Here is a 22,058-nt window from a genome sequence, read left to right as displayed (position 1 = left end):
CACAAGTACTTTTTATGATAAAGAAAAAGTAAAGAGTTAACGGCAGCAGCAGCTCCTTTAGTGGCTTCATCTAGGAGAGAAACAGAGCTAAATATATACTTTTTGAGCCATAAAAGTGTCAGACGCATCAACAGCTCCTTCAGTTGCTTTGTCCAAGAAAGAGGCAAATTTAAACACAGAATGACAGACCATGTGTTGCTTCTATGAAAAGGAAAACAGAAGAGAAAATTAAAAAATAAAAGAAAATTTAAAATGAAAGCTAAAATAACAGCAGGTATTGCAACATTGGAAAGTAGTAGGAGAGCAGAGTAGCAGAGTGAGGAAAAGAGCTGTGTGTCGTCCAGCAGCCTCACACTGTAGCAGCATAACTACAGAGGTAGCTCAGGATAACCTAAGCCACTCCAACTATACGTTTTATCAAAAAGAAGAGTTGTAAGCCTAGTCTTAAAAGTAGACAGGGTGTCTGCCTAACGGACTAAAACTGGGAGTTGGATCCACAGGACAGAACTCTAGGATCCACCAGTAAACCTGCAGTCTGAGAACAAAGCGCTCTATTTGGAACATATGGAACAATCAGATCTCTGATGTATGATGGAGCTAGATCATTTAGGGCTTTATACATTATTGATGATTATTATTATTATTATTATATGTGAGGTTGTACTCTTGACCCAGTGAAGAGAAGATAAAATAGATGAAATATATTTTCTCTTTTTTTAATTCTCATCAGAACTCTTGCTGCAACATTTGGACTTATCTTTCTGGTAATATATTCCCCACTTGGGTTTGGAGTGAAAAAAAAGATTTATATATGTAAACTCACCTCATGCGCGCTTTTAAGTATAGCGGAGGATGTGTAATGCTGTGGGCCTATTTCTATTTCTTGTTAGGGTGCATGCCTCCTGAGCTCAAGAAAGTGCTGATTGGGTCCCGAGTAATGCAAATAGTTGTTACACTAGATTGATATCATCTGTTGCGGATAAAATTAAACATGTCAGCAGTCTCATCACAGGGCATTACTGTAGGCCTTCTGAGCAATCACCAGACAAGACGTGTGATACACTAGTTATCCTAAAATGCATGTTTCTGGAATGTGAAGCTGGAGAACCAGGACAAAATCCACACTGGTACACAGAGAACATAGAAACTGCAGAAAGGCATACACTGCAGTGATTTAAAGCAGAGACATTTTATGCTATATAGAGACCGTACCAAATGCATAACAATCTATTGTACTTTTACTATGTATGAGCCCAGTTAGGTTAGCGTAAAGTTCTTTGTGCTCCATTCTGGTTGAGTCTGATGCCCTGACCTATTTCTAAAACCTTGTGATGAACTTCGTATTTATAGTTTTTAATTATAACTGTTGAGATGTTTTCTAAGTGGATTGTTCTAGGATTTGATGCAGATATTGTTTCTTCTGAAAGGATAACTTCTAATAACTTTGATGATCCCTTGATTTTTCATTCTTCCTGTATGTTTACTAAAATATCCTGTAAGCTGCTTCCTATTTTCATTAATCTCTCCCAATATTTTGCCTCTTTTGAACAGCTTCAGGGCTTGTTTTGGCCACATTAGGCAACTAAAGCATATTGAAGATCATTCTACCATAAATTTCTAAACAAAAATGAAAAAAGACAATAATTCCTTTTAAAACAAAAACTTCCCTCCTCCTTTGTAGCTTATCAAGTACCCTGTTTAACTGCTTGTTTTTATTGCCTGACAGTTTGTTTGCTTGATCCCAAACTAAAATATCATCAGGACAGACATGTCCTACATCTTATAGACATGGGAAACCATATCCTATTACTTTTACAACATCCTTTTAGAGCAGTCACTGCTTTCAACTGGCATGTGCTATGTTATTATATATTTTTTCAGTTTTTGATTTGGTTAAAATGAGGTTTGAGAATCCAGATTATGATGATGTCACAGCTTTCTAAGCTTCTGATAAGATAATTCACAACACTGAGTAAACAGAGATCGACCTGTGAATGTGTTTTAAGGTAATACTTTTTAGACCCACTGCTTCCCTGTGTGACATCATTGGAAATTGAAAGACAAAAATCAAGATATCAGAAATTAAGATATCAGAAAGATAAATGTCCACAAGTTCATCCTTGGATACAATTTTCAGATATCTGAATGTGCCACATTCATCTGTTTAAACAAGTATATCCAAGTATTAACAGCATAGTAGGCATCCAACAGTTCAGGAAGGAGACGGGGTCTATGTCCCAGATATGTACGGTTTTGGTATTAAATGTGTCTTTCAACCCCAGAATAATAACAAAAGAGTCTGAAGATGCTGGCTGAAGCTGTGTTTTATTTGTAAGCACTTTACTTTGCTGCATTGTCAAGAACCGACCGACCGACCCATGGACTGATTGTCAAACACATGAGGTGAAGGGAACCATCAGGGAGCAGAAGGAGTCCCACAGGGTTTGGTTGGCTTGTAGGAGCATGACATGGCTCACAGGTACTGACCTGCCAAAACAAAATGTAGCTCAGGAATCTGAGGAAGCAAATACTCACTTGTGAAAGGTTTGGTAAGGCTTTCAGCCAACACGATCCTGGCAAGCCAGAATACACCATAGGAAGTAGACACACTGCTTATATAAGACGCATTATGAAACACTGGACCAGTCTGTTATCCTCACAGTAATATTGAAAGGTTCATGAGAACGTACCTAAGCAACATTCATGAGTTTTGTGAACCTGCAGAAAGATTCTCTTTGTGTCTCTTGTGGGGTTTATATAAGGAAGATATCAGGGAGAGAAATGTGGAATTGCAGTGCTCAAGGTAGCCGCATGTTGGAGTACATTCATGGTACATTCATTCTAAAATATTATTTTTAGCAGTTCATTAGTATTCTGCAGCACCTCTTCAATCTTAGCCTGGCCCAGAAGAAGGTTCCGGTGTTGTGCAAGACCTCCTGTCTTGTTCCGGTACCAAAGAAAACTCACCCATCAGTCCTCAATGACTGTGGACCTGTTGCCCTGACATCCCACATCATGAAGATCCTAGAGAGACTCCTGTTGGCCCACCTGAGTAAGCAAACAGTAAACTATCAGGACCCCCTTCAATTTGCTTATCGCTGTGGAGTTGGAGTTGAAGATGCCATCATACACCTGCTTCAACAAACCCACTGTCATCTGGACAAAGCCAGCAGCACTGTGAGGATCATGTTCTTTGATTTCTCCAGTGCATTTAATACAATCCAACCTGATTTGCTTTGTCAGAAACTCCAGAAAACTCAGGTGGAGGCCTCAACAATCTCCTGAATCAAAGACTACCTGACAAACAGACTATGGTTTGTGAGACTGAAGGGTTGTGAGTCTAACCAGGTAGTCAGGAGCACAGGAGCACCTCAGGGGACTGTACTCTCACCATTCCTTTTCACTCTGTACACCTCAGACTTCCAGTACAAGACAGACTCCTGTCATCTGCAGAAATACTCGGATGATTCTGCAGTCGTGGGGTGGATCAGAGATGGACAAGAAGATGAGTACAGGAAGGTGGTGGACCGCTTTGTGGCATGGTGTGGAAACAATCATCTCATTTTGAACGTGAATAAAACAAAGGAGATGATTGTAGATTTTAAGAGAAACAGGAATAAGTCAAAAACTATTTCTATCATGGGAGAAGAAGTGGAGGTGGTGGAGGAGTACAAATACCTCGGTGTTCACCTGGAGCAGACTGTACTTCTTGAGGAAGCTGAGGTCCTTTGGTGTTTGCAGCAAGATGCTGCATATCTTCTACAAGTCTGTTGTGGAGAGAGTGATCTCTTCTGCCATCATCTGCTGGGGAAGCAGCATCAGAGCCAGGGACTTACAAAAGCTCAACAAGCTGATAAAAAAGGCTGGCTCTGTTCTGGGGACTCCTCTGGAACCTCTGGAGATCATTGTGGAAAGAAGGATTCTTCATAAAATGAAGAACATTATGGAGAACCCTGAGAATCATCTTCATGAGACTGTCCTACAACAACAGTGTCTTCAGTCAGAGGCTTCTTCAGATCTGCTCTAAGACGGAGCGCTACAGGAGATCCTTCCTGCCCACAGCCATCAGCATTTAGAACGGCACTTTGAAGAAACCTTCATAATATGAGCTGCAACAACATTTAATTTCCCTTTGGGATTAATAAAGTATTTTTGAATTGAATTGAATTGAACAGACACCTTATAACCTCCACAAACACACCTAGCTTATAGCTTAGGCAGCGCAATTCCAATTTTCGTCAATCCAGATAACTTAGAGATAGGATTTATGCTAAATCTTCCTATCATCGAAAGAGAAAATGTATACAGGCTTAAAACAGTGTTAAACGTCGGGGTTTGGAAGGAAAACACACACGTACAACTAAAAACCCCATCACTCTTGGCTTACCACGATGCCGACCCAAAGCTTTATTTGATTCCCAATTTAGACCTGTGCACTAAAACCAAGGACCTCCATTGGGTTTGCTCAAGTAACCTGTTTAATAAAGACGTCACTGATTATATGTGTGGTTTAAGGGAGGGACCTCCTGAACAAAACTGTCAGGCTAAAGTAACTCTAAAGGATGTAGGGTTAGAAACCAAGGTCGAACGTCCGAGTAACCGATGGCTTGTAAGCACACCAGTAACAGAAGCCTTGCTATCCTACGATCAGCACAACACAGTTACCAGAATATTGGACCATTTGCACGTTGCTGGATGCCACCAGGCCTCCTGGCGTTTTCGGCCATTTTGTATCCAGGACAGTCCGGGCCTACAGATCCTGTCAGTCCCCGTATCTGATAAGACAGGGGCGTCGCAGCCCTGAGGCCACCGTCAACTATATAACAGAGGATGAGACGACCCACCATTTTGCCTTCAGCTGGAGACCGTGACATGGTTACCAACATCTGAAGCATCACCTGGAGAAGAGTCCCGAGTGGATTTAATTTATTCTCTCTCTCGTTGGCCAACAAAGAATTCATAACTGAGGTTTCTGGAATAAGAAGGCCAGAAATTTCTCTTTGCCGATCGAAGACGTGTGTTTAACACGTAACTAAAAAATAGTTTCAAGGAGCCACCGTGTTTTGGTCCTAGTCGACTGTGATGGTCAGATCATATTTTCCCTTTCGCCAAGGAGGCCAGAGGACCAAGATTGACCGCTTTTCCTGAAGTTAACTGTGGACGCTCATTAACTTCCAACTTCCACCCCATTCTCTCTCAACCCCGCTCAGAAGGAAGACGACGACAAGTAAAACCCATCTTTTATTTTTTATTTCTTTCTTAGAAAGTCTGGGCAGGGTACAGGAGGTTTTAGTGCGATGAGATTTGCTATTTAATCTAATGTGTTCTGAATGATATGTGCATGTAACCTTTTTATTGAAACTTTCATGTGACGTGTTTGACCTCTGGAGGCCGCTGCGCTACCCAGCTTTGTGTGTGTTTTGCGGGGTTATTGAACACCTGAGAGCAAGCGCAGGTGCGCTGTGAGACTGGACTGTTAAAATAACCTCATGGTGAAATTCCCCATTTTCTTTGTCTTCAACCTTACTGCTTGCTAGCTTGCTGCCAAAAGTTTTATAACTCTTTGTCCGCTCAAGAGTTGGGGGAGGTTTTATGACTGAGTATAACTGAGTTACACTGGAGCTGCGCCCCACCCTCCACTCACCACTACATCCCTTTGTCATATTATCATTTTTGCCATAACTGCTGGTTTGATCCCATACTGCTGTTTTGCTTTATTTTGTTTAGTTAGATATTTTACCCCTTTTGTGTAGAACTTTGCATGTTTGAGTAGGTGAGGATTATTAAATCGGGGAAGAGCGAGTGTATCAGGGCTGTGATTTAATAAATATTCACATAAATGGTAACAGAAGGCGTTCTGTGTTTATTTTGTGCAAGAGTTATTCGTCAGTCAAGATAAGGTTGAAGTTCCACACGTTTTGGCTGAAACGGTCGATTAAACAGTGACATCTCTGGTAATAGTTATCAATTATTACTGAGTATTTAACAGTTGTAATTATCAGAGGCGTTGAGCCACAATTACAACACCAGAAGACATCGCTGGTCTCGATTCATAAATGAGGATTTTGGTTAAGAAATTAATTTAGTCAATTTATGTTTTTTAATTATAATTATTGATAAAGATTAATTAATCAATAATCATAATTCCAACAAAAGAAACCAAACAAAAAAAAAAACAAATGCGCTGCTAGTAATCATTGGAGAGAAATTAACCGAATATAGAATTTAGCCTGGATTCAGAAATGTGCAAATCATGATGATAAAACTTAGCAAAATCGAATTAATTGTTACACAGCATGTTTGAACATAGCTTATTTACATGCTCATCTATATTTTGATTTGCTTATTATTGTTTACTCGCCATGCTGATCGTTTTTATACTGCATCTGTTTTATATTATTTAATTTCATATTATAATTCAAATTTAGCATTTCACTGTGATTGCCTTCTTGTATAAAAAGGTTTAATTTGGTAAAATGACTAAAACAAAACGAAGAACCAGCATCAGCCTGGAATGTGAGCAGCTCTGGTACCTGCTGGTTCCTGCAGTAGCAAGAGAGGAGATAGGAGCACAGCAGAGAACTTCTCCACAGACGGGGAGCGTTGTAGACGACCATTTAGGTTTAGGTTCCTGACATCATGAACAATACTGCAAAAACTTATTCAGCTCATTTCCATCTTTCTTCCATGTATCTGCGCAGGGACAAGGAAGAACCTCACAGCAGTGGAGATTGGGCGCGGTACAAGCAGGCCAGGAACAAACTAACAAAAGAGATCAAAGCAGCTAAGAGAAACTATAGTGAGAAGTTTAAGAACAGCCTTTCTACTGGTGACACTTCAGCTGTATGGACTGGTCTGAGAAACCTGACTGCCTACAAGAGCCCCTCCACCCATCCTGAGCAGAGTCGTCTCCTGGCCAACTGTCTGAATGGCTTCTACTGCAGACATGACAAGAAGCCATTCACACCTCAAATCATCCCCTCCACATCCCATTCAGGAACAAATTCCTCCCATAAAGCAACCAACCCCCTACCTTCAGATCCTCTGCCTGTACTAAAGATCTCCGAGGAAGAGGTAAACAGGCTCTTTCAGCGCATGAAAACAAAGAAAGCTGGAGGACCTGATAACGTCTCCCCATCATGCATGAAAGCCTGTGGAAGTCAACTCGCTCTGATCTTCACAAGGATCTTCAACAAGTCACTGGAGAAATGTGAGGTCCCCTCCTGCCTCAAACAATCCACCATCATCCCGGTTCCCAAGAAACCCACCATCCTAGGATTAAATGACTACAGGCCTGTAGCCCTGACGTCTGTAGTCATGAAATCCTTTGAGCGGCTGGTGTTGAAGCACCTGAAAGACATCACAGGCCCCCTGCTGGACCCCCTGCAATTTGCTTACCGAGCAAACAGGTCGGCAGATGATGCTGTTAACTTAGGTCTACACTTCATCCTGCAACACCTCGACCACTCAGGGACGTACGCCAGGATCCTGTTTGTAGACTTCAGCTCGGCCTTCAACACCATCATACCAGACATCCTCCACCAGAAGCTCACCCAGCTCAACGTCCCAGCCTCCACCTGTCAGTGGATCAACAGCTTCCTGACGGACCGACAGCAGCAGGTGAGACTGGGGAGCATCTTCTCCCGATCCAGATCAATAAGTACTGGTGCCCCCCGAGGGTGTGCTCTATCCCCACTCCTCTTCTCTCTGTACACAAATGACTGCACCTCATTGGACTTGTCCGTGAAACTCCTTAAGTTTGCAGATGACACCACTGTCATTGGACTGATCCAGGACGGTGATGAGTCTGCATACAGACAGCAGGTGGATCGGCTGGTACACTGGTGCGGTCAGAACTACCTTGAACTGAACCCACTCAAGACTGTGGAAATGGTGGTGGACCTTCGGAGAACACCACCCCCATACGCCCCCCTCACCATCCTCAAAAACACTGTATCGGCCGTGGACCACTTCAGGTTCTTAGGAACCACCATCTCTGAGGACCTGAGATGGTCTTCACACATAGACACTGTTCGAAAGAAGGCCCAGTAGAGACTGTACTTCAAGAAGTTCAGCCTTCCACAGGAGCTGCTGGTCATCTTCTACACTGCCATCATTCAGTCTGTCCTGTCTTCATCCATCTCAGTGTGGCTTGGTTCATCCACCAAACAGGACAGGTCCAGACTGCAACAAATAATCAGGACTGCAGAGAGAATCATCAGAGCTGACCTTCCCTCCATCCAGGACTTATATAGGTCTAGGGTCAGTAAAAGAGCTGCTAAAATCTCTGCAGACCCCACACACTCTGCAAATAAACTGTTTAGAGTTTTACCTTCAGGCCGTCGCTACAGAGCACTGTTTACTAAAACTAGCCGCCACAGAGACAGTTTCTTCCCCCAGGCTGTTTCTCTGATGAACATTTAATAGAGTATAAAATAACAGCATACAGATGTTGCAAATGCACCGTTTATTAGATATGTGTATATTGTACATTGTAAATTGTAAATTTGTATATTCTGTAATGCAAAAACAGAACAAAAGAGCAAAGTGTACAGGAGTCAAATTCCTTGTTTGTATGCACGAACTTGGCAATAAAGTTGATTCTGATATACTGTTTAGATTATTGGACTGTATCTTATATAGAGTCTGTTTTTCCAATGTATTTTTTTAAAAACATTTTATAGTCTGTAAATATTTAAATAATTCTGTACGATACTATTTTTTAATTTTTCTTCAAGGTTATTTATTGTTTCTATTCTTTGTTTATCCTTCCTAATATTACCTTACTACAGGTGCACCTTTAACCTGTCCTGCTGCTGAAACTATTTAATTTCGCCCTAAGGGGATGATAACGTTAATCTTATCTCTATATTAATAATTGTATGATTGTTCATTTGCTCATTTATTCGACTGTATTCAACGCCGGTAGCGTGTTATTAATTCACTGTTGTTCATTGTATTGAGAATATCTCTCCTTTCTCTCTATCTTTCCACCATCTTCTCTACTTAAGACACTCTTCTCGTGCGTTCACACTGAATGCGGATTCTGCAAATATTTTGCATCATTTGTGTGCTGTTGCTCGCTTCACATTCCGCGTGAACTCCGCGATGCCAAATGGCAACAAACGGCAACGCTTCGCCGCATCATCAAATAGGAGGAGCTTCTATCTGCTGCTTGCTGGTTTCAACTGAACATGGCGGACATGGATATCACGGACCTAATTACGGTGTTTTACTTGTGGAGAGCCGAAAAACGCCGCCAACGTCAATGTCCCTGGGTTCACCAGATTCTTCAAGGACGGGAACAGTTCGGAGATTACCACCACCTACTCCAGGAGCTGCGTCTGGATGACGGTCGATTTCATCGGTACTTCCGTCTATCCAGGATCCAGTTTGAAGATCTGCTGCCCCGCGTTGGGAGACGAATCGGCCTCCGGGACACCAACTACCGGCGCTGTATCCCTGCTGCTGGACACCTGTCCATCTGTCTTCGGTGAGTAAATACATCTCAGCTCAATAAAAAAAACAGCCAATTTTTAATGTCCACATCTCCTAAATATAAGATATTTGTGCCTAAACATAACCAGGCCAGGTCCTTTCTGTACTTGTCTCGGTAAAAGTAATTAGTTGAGTCATACAACTCTGGCTTGCTGCACACCGCCACTATGATCTGGTCCTCCATCTTCACTGACAACCGCTTCTTCTCCACTGCGGTCTTTCACCCTACGTCACTGCCACATCCAGTCCCTGATTGGTTGACGTGACGCGAATTTAGGAAAAAGTTCAGATTTTTCAACTCATCCATCGCTCTCGCTCCGCTCCCGCTTCGCTCGGCCCGCCTTTCACACCGCGTCCTTCGTCTCTTTCGCACCGCCTCGCGCCACTCCGCTCCTGAACGCACCTCTACATAGGGATAACATGTAAATCGGCCGCTCCTATCGCAGAATCCTCGTTCAGTGTGAACGCACCATCATGGTGCGTTCACACCAAACGCGATTTCTGCGAATTTTTCGCCTCATTTGTGTGCTTTTGCCTGCTTCACATTCTGCGTGAACTCCGCATTGGCATTCGGCAACAAGCGGCAACGCTTCGCCGCGTCATCAAATAGGAGGAGCTTCCATTCCATCTGCTGCTTGCTGGTTTCAACTGAACATGCTGGACATGGATTTCACGGATAATCACGGTGTTTTACTTGTGGAGAGCCGACATCAATGTCCCTGGGTTCACCAGATTCTTCAGGGACGGGAACAGTTCGGAGATTACCACCACCTACTCCAGGACCTGCGTCTGGATGACGGTCGATTTCAGCAGTACTTCCGTCTATCCAGGACCCAGTTCGAAGATCTGCTGCCCGCGTTGGGAGATGAATCGGCCTCCGGGACACCAACTTCCGGCGACCGCAGTGAAGCCAGCCCAAAGCCGGACACTCAAGCTCCGCGGAGCCAGCGGCATCCAGCCCACGGCTGATCCGAATAAGGCACCCAGATTTCGGCTAGCTGTTCTCTGTTGCTCCCTCTTCTGACGCGCGGTGGTTCACTAGGGACCGTCAATACGTTTCCGTACCAAACAATCGTGGAAAATCTAAGTGCCAGAATCGGATCAACCGTGAGCTAGATGCCGCTAACTCCGCGGAGCTTGAACATCCAACTTCAAACTAACTTCACCGCGGTTTACCAGCGCTGCATCCCCGCTGCTGAACGCCTGTCCATCTGTCTTCGGTGAGTAAATAAATCTCAGCTCAGTAAAAAAACAGCCGATTTTTAATGTCCACATCTCCTAAATATAAGATATTTGTGCCTAAACATAACCAGGCCAGGTCCTTTCTGTACTTGTCTCGGTAAAAGTAATTAGTTGAGTCATACAGCTCTGGCTTGCTGCACACCGCCACTATGATCTGGTCCTCCATCATTGACAACTGCTTCTTCTCCGCTTTGGTCCTTCACCCTACGTCACAGCCACATCCAGTCCCTGATTGGTTGACGCGACGCGAATTTAGTTAAAAGTTCAGATTTTTTAACTCGTCCATCGCGCCGCTCCGCTCCCGCTTCGCTTGCTGCGCCTTCCGCGCCGCGCCCTCCGCATCCTTCGCACCGCGCCGTGCCACTCTGCTCCCGAACGCGCCTCTACATAGGGATAACATGTAAATTGGCCGCTCCTTTCGCAGAATCCTCGTTCAGTGTGAACGCACCATTAGGCTCACTGAAAGTCCTCCTCATTACTCTTAACATCTCCTTATCTTAGGAGCTCTCTTCAGGCCTAAGATGCTTTGTGAATAACTTTTATCTTACTGAAAAAAAATTCTAAGAAAAATCGTAGAAATCCAGAAAATCTAAGATTTTTATTAGAATGACGTCACTAGGAGCTACGTATAGTCTTACGATTCTTTAGAAAAACAAGATAAAATAAGGGACGTATAATTAGAGGCGGAAATGGGGATTATGATGAAAACCCTTTTATTTTCAGTTGGATTCAATACTGTAGCACATTTTTTTTCTTTTATGGTCAATGCTTCTTACATTTAACTGCAGAGATGTAATAAAGTTAACATAAGTGAGCATATACGTGGCATAGTGCTTAGAAAGAAATCTAAAATCAATCGAAATAGGAGCTGCACGTTAGATTTAAAAGAAAAACAATAATCATAAAAGAAAAAAAAACATAAAAGCGGTTAACCAAAATACAAAGCATCACAAATAAAATCAGATAAAATCAGCAGGAGAAATTCAACAACTATTGACAGCTTTCCTCTTGCAGAAGTTTTAATTCATTTTGTTTATTTTTTTTGTTTGTATTCTTTCATTTATTAAAGTTTTTGGCATATCATTAAAACAGCATCACTCTGTAAAAATGCTAATAATTAGAGTCCATGGCCTTTAGGAACATGGAGACACGAAATCAGTGCCTTTTTAATGAAAATAGCTTTAACAAAACTTGAATAGCACTACAGCACTGTGCTTGCATCGGTGTATACAAATAAACAATACTTCAAAATTGCTTCTGAAGCAGGTCTCAAGCCAGACCTGATCTTAAAAATCATCAAATGTATTGCACACCATTTTGTTTTAAAAACACAAAGTCTAAAAAACAACTTTAAAATAACACAAAAAAAAAATCATAATTATATATTTAAGTGCCTCACACTTGCATCTCCATCTCAGCTGCACAACCTCCCTTATATTCACTAACACCAGGTGCAAGCGTGCTGTCTGGGTTCAAAGGGTACCGCTCAGGCTGCTTTGTCTTGCTGTTCATCTTTTCAGGGCGGCAAAGCTGCCGGAGTCTCTGTGGAAACAGGATCAACAGGGTTCATTCACCAGACTAATCTTCAGGGTTCTCAGTACAGACAGTTCTTGTCTGTTTGAGCCCGATGTTTGGGCTTCATTCTCTAACCCTGCAGTAAACTTTACTCAAGCTTGTAGTTTTTAATAGAAAATGTCTGAACAGCAATCGAAATATTTGGTCCAGATATCATGTCCCCTCTTGGGATGGGTTCTAATAATTTTGTGATCCCTTTATTTTGCATTCGTTATGTATGTTTACTAAATCCTCCTGCATTGTTAAGCTTCTTCGTTGTCAGAGCAGTTTTTAGCCTATTATAACCAACAATTTAAGGGTGTTTAAAACATGTTTAGCCAACGGCAGTAAATTGGAGAGAGGAATTTACCAGTGTTTGATTATTCAATGGAGTGCAGTACTGGAAGACAGTTTTAACAACATTTCAGAGATTTTTGATGGCAGCCTATTGAATCCATGCTGAGTTAGATTTAACTAAAGGTTGCACTTTATGTCTACTTTTATCTGATTTAGCCAAGATGCATGTTAGCACTAGGTGTAAACAGGGTCTACTGGTGAACAGCCGTTTGGGAACACTCCAGGTGGGTTTGGAAATAAACTATAAATTTCTGGAAAGCACCTCACAGTACAGAATAGGATGTGTGATGCTGTGGGCCCATTTCTTCTTTTTGAATGCTGGCTTGAAGGTTTAAAGGAACCTTGTTAAAATGCATGTCATCATGAACTCTTTGAACGAAGAGTTTCCAAATAAATATATGGTAGAAAACGGAAAAAAGGATCTTTTAGCAGGATAATGACCTTCCATGGCCATCTCAGTACTCAGACCTAACTTAATCCAAGAGACTGGACGATCTAGGGAGATTTTGCAAAGAAAAATGGTTAAAGATCCCTGTCTCTGTATGCCATAGGAGAAGACTAAATTCCCCACGAGTGTAACACCAGTGTTTCCGATTAGTGTGATGCTGGTGATTTGGTCAAAAAAGATTTTTCTTCTCGGTGGGAGATGATGCTGTTGCTATAAAATATTAATTTATTTTCTATCTTTACACAAGTCCTCATGAGGGGTGCTAGTAAGTGTGGAGAATGTCGTAAATAATAAACCAAACAACTGAAGAATATTGTTAATCACAGTTTATCCAAGCTCAACATTAAGCTCAAAAACAAGAATCTGGATAAAATCAAAGATTAATCCTGAATTTACCTTTTTCTGAGTGTAAGGTAATCATATGGGGTAAAAACGCTGTCAAAAACAATGTGTATGTAAAGACGGAAATGTGTGCATATTAGTCAATAGTTGTGCATAAGTAAAATCCAAAAGAGGTATTGTATATTTTCTCTGTAAGAATACAAAATAAAATGTTACAGCTTCAAGATATTACAAACACAAAATTCAAGTTTACAGTTGTGGTTTATTCTTTATGAATACAATATACTATAACAGTTTGTGAATACGATTTCTTTTCTTTGAGAATACGAATTTACATCAGCGACTTGGTGTCACGTGATCTCAGGCTCAGAATATAGTGGGTGGAGTTATACAATGATGTACAGTAGGTGGCGGTATGCACCTATGAATTTGTTGCGAACCGCCAGCAGAAGAAGTGAAGAAGCAGCACTAGCGCCGAGATGACGGAACAACAGCATATATTAACGACATTTAGACATATATAAACTTTTTAACATTACCTGGCTTTGTACCGTAGTTTATTGGTCCGTTTATTTGGCGCTAGTGCCGCTGCTTCTTCTTCTTCTCTTCTTCTGCTGGCGGTTCGCAACAAATTCATAGGTGCATACCGCCACCTACTGTACATCATTGTATAACTACACCCACCATATTCTGAGCCTGAGATCACGTGACACCAAGTCGCTGATGTAAATTCGTATTCTCAAAGAAAAGAAATCGTATTCACAAACTGTTATAGTATATTGTATTCATAAAGAATAAACCACAACTGTAAACTTGAACTTTGTGTTTGTAATTTCTTGAAGCTGTAACATTTTATTTTGTATTCTTATAGAGAAAATATACAATACCTCTTTTGGATTTTACTTATGCACAACTATTGACTAATATGCACACATTTCCGTCTTTACATACACATTGTTTTTGACAGCGTTCTTACCCCATATAATCACCTTTCTAACAGTATGTAATGTAATCAAAATAAAAGGTCAACTCCTAAATCCGTTAATTATTTTACAAATATTCTATATATCAACAATTTCTGCTTCAATAAGTCTTTGGACAAATATTGAAAAAGTCCAGAGATAAAATTCCATTAGACTTTAGGAAAGGCAGCTTGTCAGCCTGTTGAGTCTTTCTAGAGAACATGTACAGAACCATTATTTAGACAAACAGCCAAACAGTCATTTAGAGGTGCTCAGCTCAGCCTTATGTTTTAATCTTTTAATTTTGACCTTTTGAGTTTCCATTGGCTGCAAACCAAAATATTCAAAATGAACAGAAATAAGCACCATAAATATGCTAATCCTTATTTAATGAATCTTTATGAAAATAGTTTCACTTTTTAAACTGAATTACTGAAAAATACTTTTGTTTTCAATGTTTCATTTTCTTAAACGAAGACAGGAGCAGGTACAACAACAAGTAAATGTAGATTTAAAATAGGCTTTGCAAGCACATTCTTCCAAGAGCAAAATCCATGGTTATGTGAGAATTCATGTTTTTCCAGCTGTTGCAGCTTTTCAGTGCAAACTGGGTCACAGTCTACAAACAAACAATCGTGTGTATTCTAATTTGTGCTTTGTTTTATCCTGAAAACTCTGAGACAGGAGTTGGGGAAATTCCTCTTTTCTTGCCTGTTACTGGAAGACAAATCTAACTTCTAGCTTTGAGCTTGTAGAAAAAAACTGAGGTTATTAAAAGACTTGTGAGGCCAGTATAGCAGAGTTGCAAAAATTGGCCTTTTTCTGGCTGACACAGATTTCCAGTTTCCTTTCAGGTCTGCCTTGAATGATTTTGACCAGTTGCAGTTTTGTATTTATTTTTAAAGGACTTTAACAGATTAAAAAATGCTGCAACTACTTGGGTGATTTGAAAGAAGTAGTAGAAATGTATTATTATTATTATTATTAATAATACATTTATTATTAATAATAATACTTTATATGTCCCTAACCATTATCTAATTTCTGTTGAACTACAAAATTCACATCAAAGTACATGCTTTTGGTTGAGCTGTTCACAGACCAAAAATACAGGTCCTTCTCAAAATATTAGCATATTGTGATAAAGTTCATTATTTTCCATAATGTCATGATGAAAATTTAACATTCATATATTTTAGATTCATTGCACACTAACTGAAATATTTCAGGTCTTTTATTGTCTTAATACGGATGATTTTGGCATACAGCTCATGAAAATCCAAAATTCCTATCTCACAAAATTAGCATATCATTAAAAGGGTCTCTAAACGAGCTATGAACGTAATCATCTGAATCAACGAGTTAACTCTAAACACCTGCAAAAGATTCCTGAGGCCTTTAAAACTCCCAGCCTGGTTCATCATTCAAAACCCCAATCATGGGTAAGACTGCCGACCTGACTGCTGTCCAGAAGGCCACTATTGACACCCTCAAGCAAGAGGGTAAGACACAGAAAGAAATTTCTGAACGAATAGGCTGTTCCCAGAGTGCTGTATCAAGGCACCTCAGTGGGAAGTCTGTGGGAAAGAAAAAGTGTGGCAGAAAACGCTGCACAACGAGAAGAGGTGACCGGACCCTGAGGAAGATTGTGGAGAAGGGCCGATTCCAGACCTTGGGGGACCTGCGGAAGCAGTGGACTGAGTCTGGAGTAGAAACATCCAGAGCTACCGTGCACAGGCGTGTGCAGGAAATGGGCTACAGGTGCCGCATTCCCCAGGTCAAGCCACTTTTGAACCAGAAACAGCGGCAGAAGCGCCTGACCTGGGCTACAGAGAAGCAGCACTGGACTGTTGCTCAGTGGTCCAAAGTACTTTTTTCGGATGAAAGCAAATTCTGCATGTCATTCAGAAATCAAGGTGCCAGAGTCTGGAGGAAGACTGGGGAGAAGGAAATTCCAAAATGCCAGAAGTCCAGTGTCAAGTACCCACAGTCAGTGATGGTCTGGGGTGCCGTGTCAGCTGCTGGTGTTGGTCCACTGTGTTTTATCAAGGGCAGGGTCAATGCAGCTAGCTATCAGGAGATTTTGGAGCACTTCATGCTTCCATCTGCTGAAAAGCTTTATGGAGATGAAGATTTCATTTTTCAGCACGACCTGGTACCTGCTCACAGTGCCAAAACCACTGGTAAATGGTTTACTGACCATGGTATCACTGTGCTCAATTGGCCTGCCAACTCTCCTGACCTGAACCCCATAGAGAATCTGTGGGATATTGTGAAGAGAACGTTGAGAGACTCAAGACCTAAACTCTGGATGAGCTAAAGGCCGCTATCGAAGCATCCTGGGCCTCCATAAGACCTCAGCAGTGCCACAGGCTGATTGCCTCCATGCCACGCCGCATTGAAGCAGTCATTTCCGCCAAAGGATTCCCGACCAAGTATTGAGTGCATAACTGTACATGATTATTTGAAGGTTGACGTTTTTTGTATTAAAAACACTTTTCTTTTATTGGTCGGATGAAATATGCTAATTTTGTGAGACAGGAATTTTGGGTTTTCATGAGCTGTATGCCAAAATCATCCGTGTTAAGACAATAAAAGACCTGAAATATTTCAATTAGTGTGCAATGAATATAAAATATAAGAATGTTAAATTTTCATCATGACATTATGGAAAATAATGAACTTTATCACAATATGCTAATATTTTGAGAAGTACCTGTAGTTGGAGATCTTAGTTTTGATCTCCAACCATTTACACCCATTTTACAAATTACTGCTTCATATTTCAACACTCCCACTTAATTTTTACAATGGTACTAAGGCACAAGACAGTGCTGAAATAATAATCTTCACTAAAAGCCTGCATTAACTTATTAGTCCTCTCTATATCTTGTTTACTGTTGTCTTGCCATGTTCAACAGAAAAATATTACTACATTTTAACAGAACTACATAGCAGGATGTTCTATCTTGGAAAGAGCCCAAACTCAAAGGTAGTTTCTTGCAAGTGGCTTTGTTAAGATATCTGCCTTCATGTCATCTGTTGGACAGCATTGGAACTTAACCTCACCACTTGAATACAAATACAATGATAACGAATATCTGTGTGCTTGGTTTTTTAACAGTTCATTGGATTCTTTGATATTGCAATGGTTCCTTGATTGTCCTCTAGAATCACTGTAGGCTTAGTGTCCATCGTGAGATATCTTGGTAATCTTCTCAGCCAGGTACCCTCTTGAGCTGCATGACTGAGAGTGCAACTGTGTTTCTTGCTTAGCCACCTCACTGCTCCTCAACTCAGTAGAAATATGTTGCCAGTTGTTGAATGGTGGTCATCATGATCTCCAGACCAGTCAGCATCAGAGAAGCCAACCAAATTTTTATTTCCTGAACAATCATACTTAAGAGCAAGTCCACTGTGACTTTTAAGTATCGGAGAATCCTCTTCACAGCAGTCAGAAGTGCAGCATTTGGATTTGTATTGAACTTTGACACAGCAGTCACTGCTTGTGCTATGTCTGATCTTGTCATCGCTGCATGCAGCAGACTTCCTACCATGGACTGGTAAGTACTTGGATTGAATTACAGACACCATCATCCTTTTTTAGTTTAACACTGATGTCACCAGGGGTTGCAACAGGATTTGCATTTTCCATCCCATACTTCTGAAGAATGGTTTCTTTGTACTGTTTTTGATGAATAAAGATAAATTTTTTCGCTTTGTCCTGAACAACCAAGATGCCCAGGATATAGAACAGTTCATCCATGTCCTTCATAGCGCTCCTGGAGAGCCAGTTTCAACTCATGAATGCTTTCAGTTTACTTTGTCACCAACATAAGATCATCCACATAAACAGCTATCATCTCCACCTCAAGTGATGACCATACAAACACACAAAGATCTGAGGTGCTTTGTTTAAATCCAAAATCCTTTATGAATTTGGGGAACTTTTTGCTTCAATGAGGAGACTGTTTTTGTGCATAGATTGATTTCTTAAGTTTATACACAATATTTTCCTGACCTGGTTTGATGTATCCCTCTGGTTGTTCTATGTAAATTTCTTCCTTCCAGGTGACCATTCAGGACCACAGTGACAACATCTATATGATATGCATGTAGGTTATTCTGGATGGCAAAGGACAATAATGTACAAATTGAACTAAATTGTACCACACGTGAAAAAGTTTCCTCGTAGTCAGCACTATCCAACTGTGAGTTGGATAGTGCTTACTATCCAACTGTGAGTTGGATAGTGCTTCTTCATCCCTTTGATGCTTGACTTAGAACAACCAACTTGACCCTATGACCTCTGTCCTTTGGTAACCCCACTAAGTCCCACGTCTCATTTTCTAGCAAGGAGTCAAATAATTAGCTCATTAGCTGGACTCAGTAGAACTTGATTTCATGCTGAGGAGGGTAAAAGTTGCAGAACATCAGTCCTCATGTCCTTGAGAATGACACCTCTAGACCAGAGCCAATCAAGGGGAAATTGGTCGATTCCAATCTCTAGTGACTGGTGTATGGTGGAGTAGACCTCTAAAACAAAGTGCACCATTATAATCAAACTACAATTTTGTTTATGAAATTCATACCTGCCGAAGTGTCCCCTCCATCCGAGTAAGTTGAAAGAGGATCCACAGTGGAACCATGAGAACGCAGAAGAGTCCAAGGAACCAACCCAAAGCATAAGCCCAGGTAGGGTAGGTGTAGGTTTTATTAAACTTCAGAGGCTTGTATTTCAACAGAGAAAAGATAAATGTACCCTGAGAAAAATAATTTAAAAAACAAACAAAAATTGTTAGTTTTTCTTATTGTTTTTACTATGTGGTATCAAAACTTTAAATATATTTTCCTTAAAAACCTTCCTAACTTTGTTCTTAAGGAATGTGCCTTCTTTTTCAACTGAGAAAGCCATGAAAAAGTATCTGCTTCATTACCGATTTCTTCTGTTTTCTTTTTGTCAGACGTAAATATTCCAGGGCATCAAATTTTAATGTCAGACAAAGATAATCTGAAAAAAGCAATTTACGAATAATGATTTAATTTAAGGGAATAAAGTTATTCAAACCAATCTGATGTTGGAGTCATCCATTTTGGTTGGGCAGTTCGACATGCGCAGCTCAACAGACGTCGCAGCTCTGACGTCACCCAGGATCATAAAATAAACTTTTGTTGCCTTTTCCAGCATGTCTCACGGGACGACGCAACGGAGGCGCATATCTAGAGTGACAATAGCTCGCAGGCAAACTTTTTCTCCACACGGCCATTCCCGGAAGAGCTTGAAAGCTGGAATCGGTCTGATACAAGAAGGTCAGAAGATTCATATATCGATCGAAGACCACGCCGAAACTCCGGCGCAGGTGAAAAACCCACAGAGGTTTTATTTCCAAGGAGATGAGTTTCCTCCTTGTGATCCAGTCGACAAAACGGTTCTTCATATTTTCCCCTCTTGGACGGATGATAAATTTACCGTTTTTCTTTTGAATTGATCACGGACGTGTAATTGCCCCCCTCATTTCCTTCAGACCTGACCCATCCTGAACCGGTGGTGAGAAGAAATCAACGTCAAAGTAATTTCGTTCTTTTTATTTATTTAAATTGGATAGGTGCATTTTTATCCTGGGCAGGATGAGGCATAGTTAAGGTGATTTAGAATCATCGGTAGTTAATCCAGGGTATCAACTTGTTGCATGCAATACTGATTGAAGTGTTTTATGCTGAGCTGTTTTGATTTGCTGTGCAAGGTGCGTGTTCGTGTTTTTGTCCAGCTGATCCCAAGTCAACCAGGAGTTAGAAGTTGGACTTTTAAAAGTGTTTCATTCAAAGCAGCTGCGGTCTGGGCCTCGCCTGACCACTCCTTTGCTCCAGTTTTATTACTAGAGTTTTTCCACTCCCGCCTCGGAGTTTTATGACCCTTTGTTCGAGATTCTGGGAAATCAGTTGCTAGTAGCTAAGGGCGAGGCCCCACCGTTCTACCAACTGATAGCCGCAATCGAGAAATCAGCACACCAGGAGGATTTCTCTTTCCATTTAACCCAAATTACACATTTTGTCCATAAAACTGCTGGTTTGATCTTCACAGACACTCAATGCGCATATATTTTTCTTTTATTATTATTGTTAGGTAGTCATTTATATCCCCTTTGTGTAGAATAGTGCTTGTTAGTTTGGTGAAGGTTTCTAGACCAGAATAATGGTATTTTAGAATTATATGGCTTCAATAAATCTTCATATCTATAATTAAGAGAAGTGTTTATTTTGTGCAAGAGTGATTTATCTGTGAAAACAAGGTCGAAGTTCCCCCACCTTTGGTGAAGCGGTTCTGGTTAATAATTTATCAATTATCAATGATGAATAGCTAATTGTAATTATTAAGAGCTTTGAGGCCATAATCACAACACCAGAGGACATTTCTGATTTCTTCTCGTAAGTAATGATTTTTGGTTAAGAAATTATTTTCCTGAATCATGATTTTTAATTATAATTTTTGATAAATATTAGTTAATCAATAATCATAATCCTTACACTGACCTTGTTGTGCACTGACAACTGCAACATATTGAGATACCCAGGAAGGATAATTTTACATTGCAGAATGTTTTAATTCAGCCACATTGTTTTAATTTAGCTATCTTGGAGATTTTTGGAGCCTGAATGACCTGTTGAAGGTTCCAGCATCTCAGTGGGATTTTGAACATTGACTCCAAATCCATCATTACCCATCCAGAGGGGGGACCTTCGGTTTGTTTTGGATCATTGTCCTGCTGGATAATCCCTGTGCGCCTGATTTTAAGCTCACAAACTGCTGGATAAACATTCCCCTTCAGGATTCCCTTATAGACAGCAGAATTCATGGTTCCATCAATTATAGCCAGTTGTCCAGGTCCTGAAACAGCTAAGTTGCTCCAGACCATCACATTACCATCTTTGACTGTCAGTATGATGTTCTTTTTCGAGATGTTTTTGTTTTATGCAAGTTATAGTGGGACACATACCTTCTAAAAAGTTCCATGTTTATCTCTTCAGTCCACACAATATTATCCCAAAGATCTTGAGGGATTCAAGATGTTTCTGTTTGGCAAATGTGAGGTGGACCTTTATTTTCATTTTGGTCAGCAGTGGTTTTGGTCTAACCCATGGACGCCACTTGTGGCCAGGGTCTTTCTTATTGTTCAGTCATGAGGCCTGCAGTGTTTAAGATGTTAATCTAGGTTCTTTTGTGACCTTCTAGAGGAGTTGTTTGTGTGCTTTTGGTGTAATTTTGGTTGGCCAGTCACTCCTGGAACGGTTTACCACTGTTCCATGTTTTCTCCATTTGCTTAGAAATTTTTTTGTAAACCTTTCCAGGATGACAGATGCCAGTGACTTTATTTTTCATCTGTTCTTAAATTTCATAGCTTTTTTAAATATCCCTTGTCCACCTACTTCATGTTGTCAGACAGGTTCCATATAGGTTATTTTTTTTATTCTACAGGTCTGGCAGTAATCAGGCCTGGGTGTGGCTGGTTAAATTGTACCAAAAACATGTGATTAAACACAAGTAAATCATGATTTAATAAGAAGGTTAAATAAAAAATGTTTTAACATAGGTCTAGAGTGGATTGCATAGCGTTTTGCTCCTAATAAATAAAATCATTTAAATATTGCTCTTTGTA

At 40.6% G+C, this 22,058-nt stretch overlaps 1 protein-coding gene across 2 annotated transcripts in view; it reads right to left on the bottom strand.

Annotated features, from left to right (window-relative positions):
• Positions 1–2,319: 2,319 nt before the first annotated feature.
• The window catches only part of LOC124856824 (sodium- and chloride-dependent GABA transporter 2-like), a 44,059-nt gene continuing 24,320 nt past the window's right edge, over positions 2,320–22,058 (bottom strand). Inside the window, exons 14-15 of one of the 2 annotated variants that reach the window (XM_047347711.1) lie at positions 18,996–19,166; positions 2,320–2,487 (exon numbers count right to left, since the gene is read on the bottom strand). In XM_047347711.1, the coding sequence (XP_047203667.1) occupies positions 2,341–2,487; positions 18,996–19,166 (318 nt within the window). In that variant the 3' untranslated portion in view covers positions 2,320–2,340. Of the gene's footprint in view, positions 2,488–11,436; positions 12,283–18,995; positions 19,167–22,058 lie in introns of those variants that run through there. The other variant, XM_047347710.1, reaches the window with a different exon arrangement.

This window comes from Girardinichthys multiradiatus, chromosome 20 (assembly GCF_021462225.1).
Source record: "Girardinichthys multiradiatus isolate DD_20200921_A chromosome 20, DD_fGirMul_XY1, whole genome shotgun sequence".
NCBI lineage: Eukaryota > Metazoa > Chordata > Actinopteri > Cyprinodontiformes > Goodeidae > Girardinichthys > Girardinichthys multiradiatus.
The sequence above is the reverse complement of the archived record's forward strand: the minus strand, read 5'-3'. Positions and strand labels throughout refer to the sequence as shown.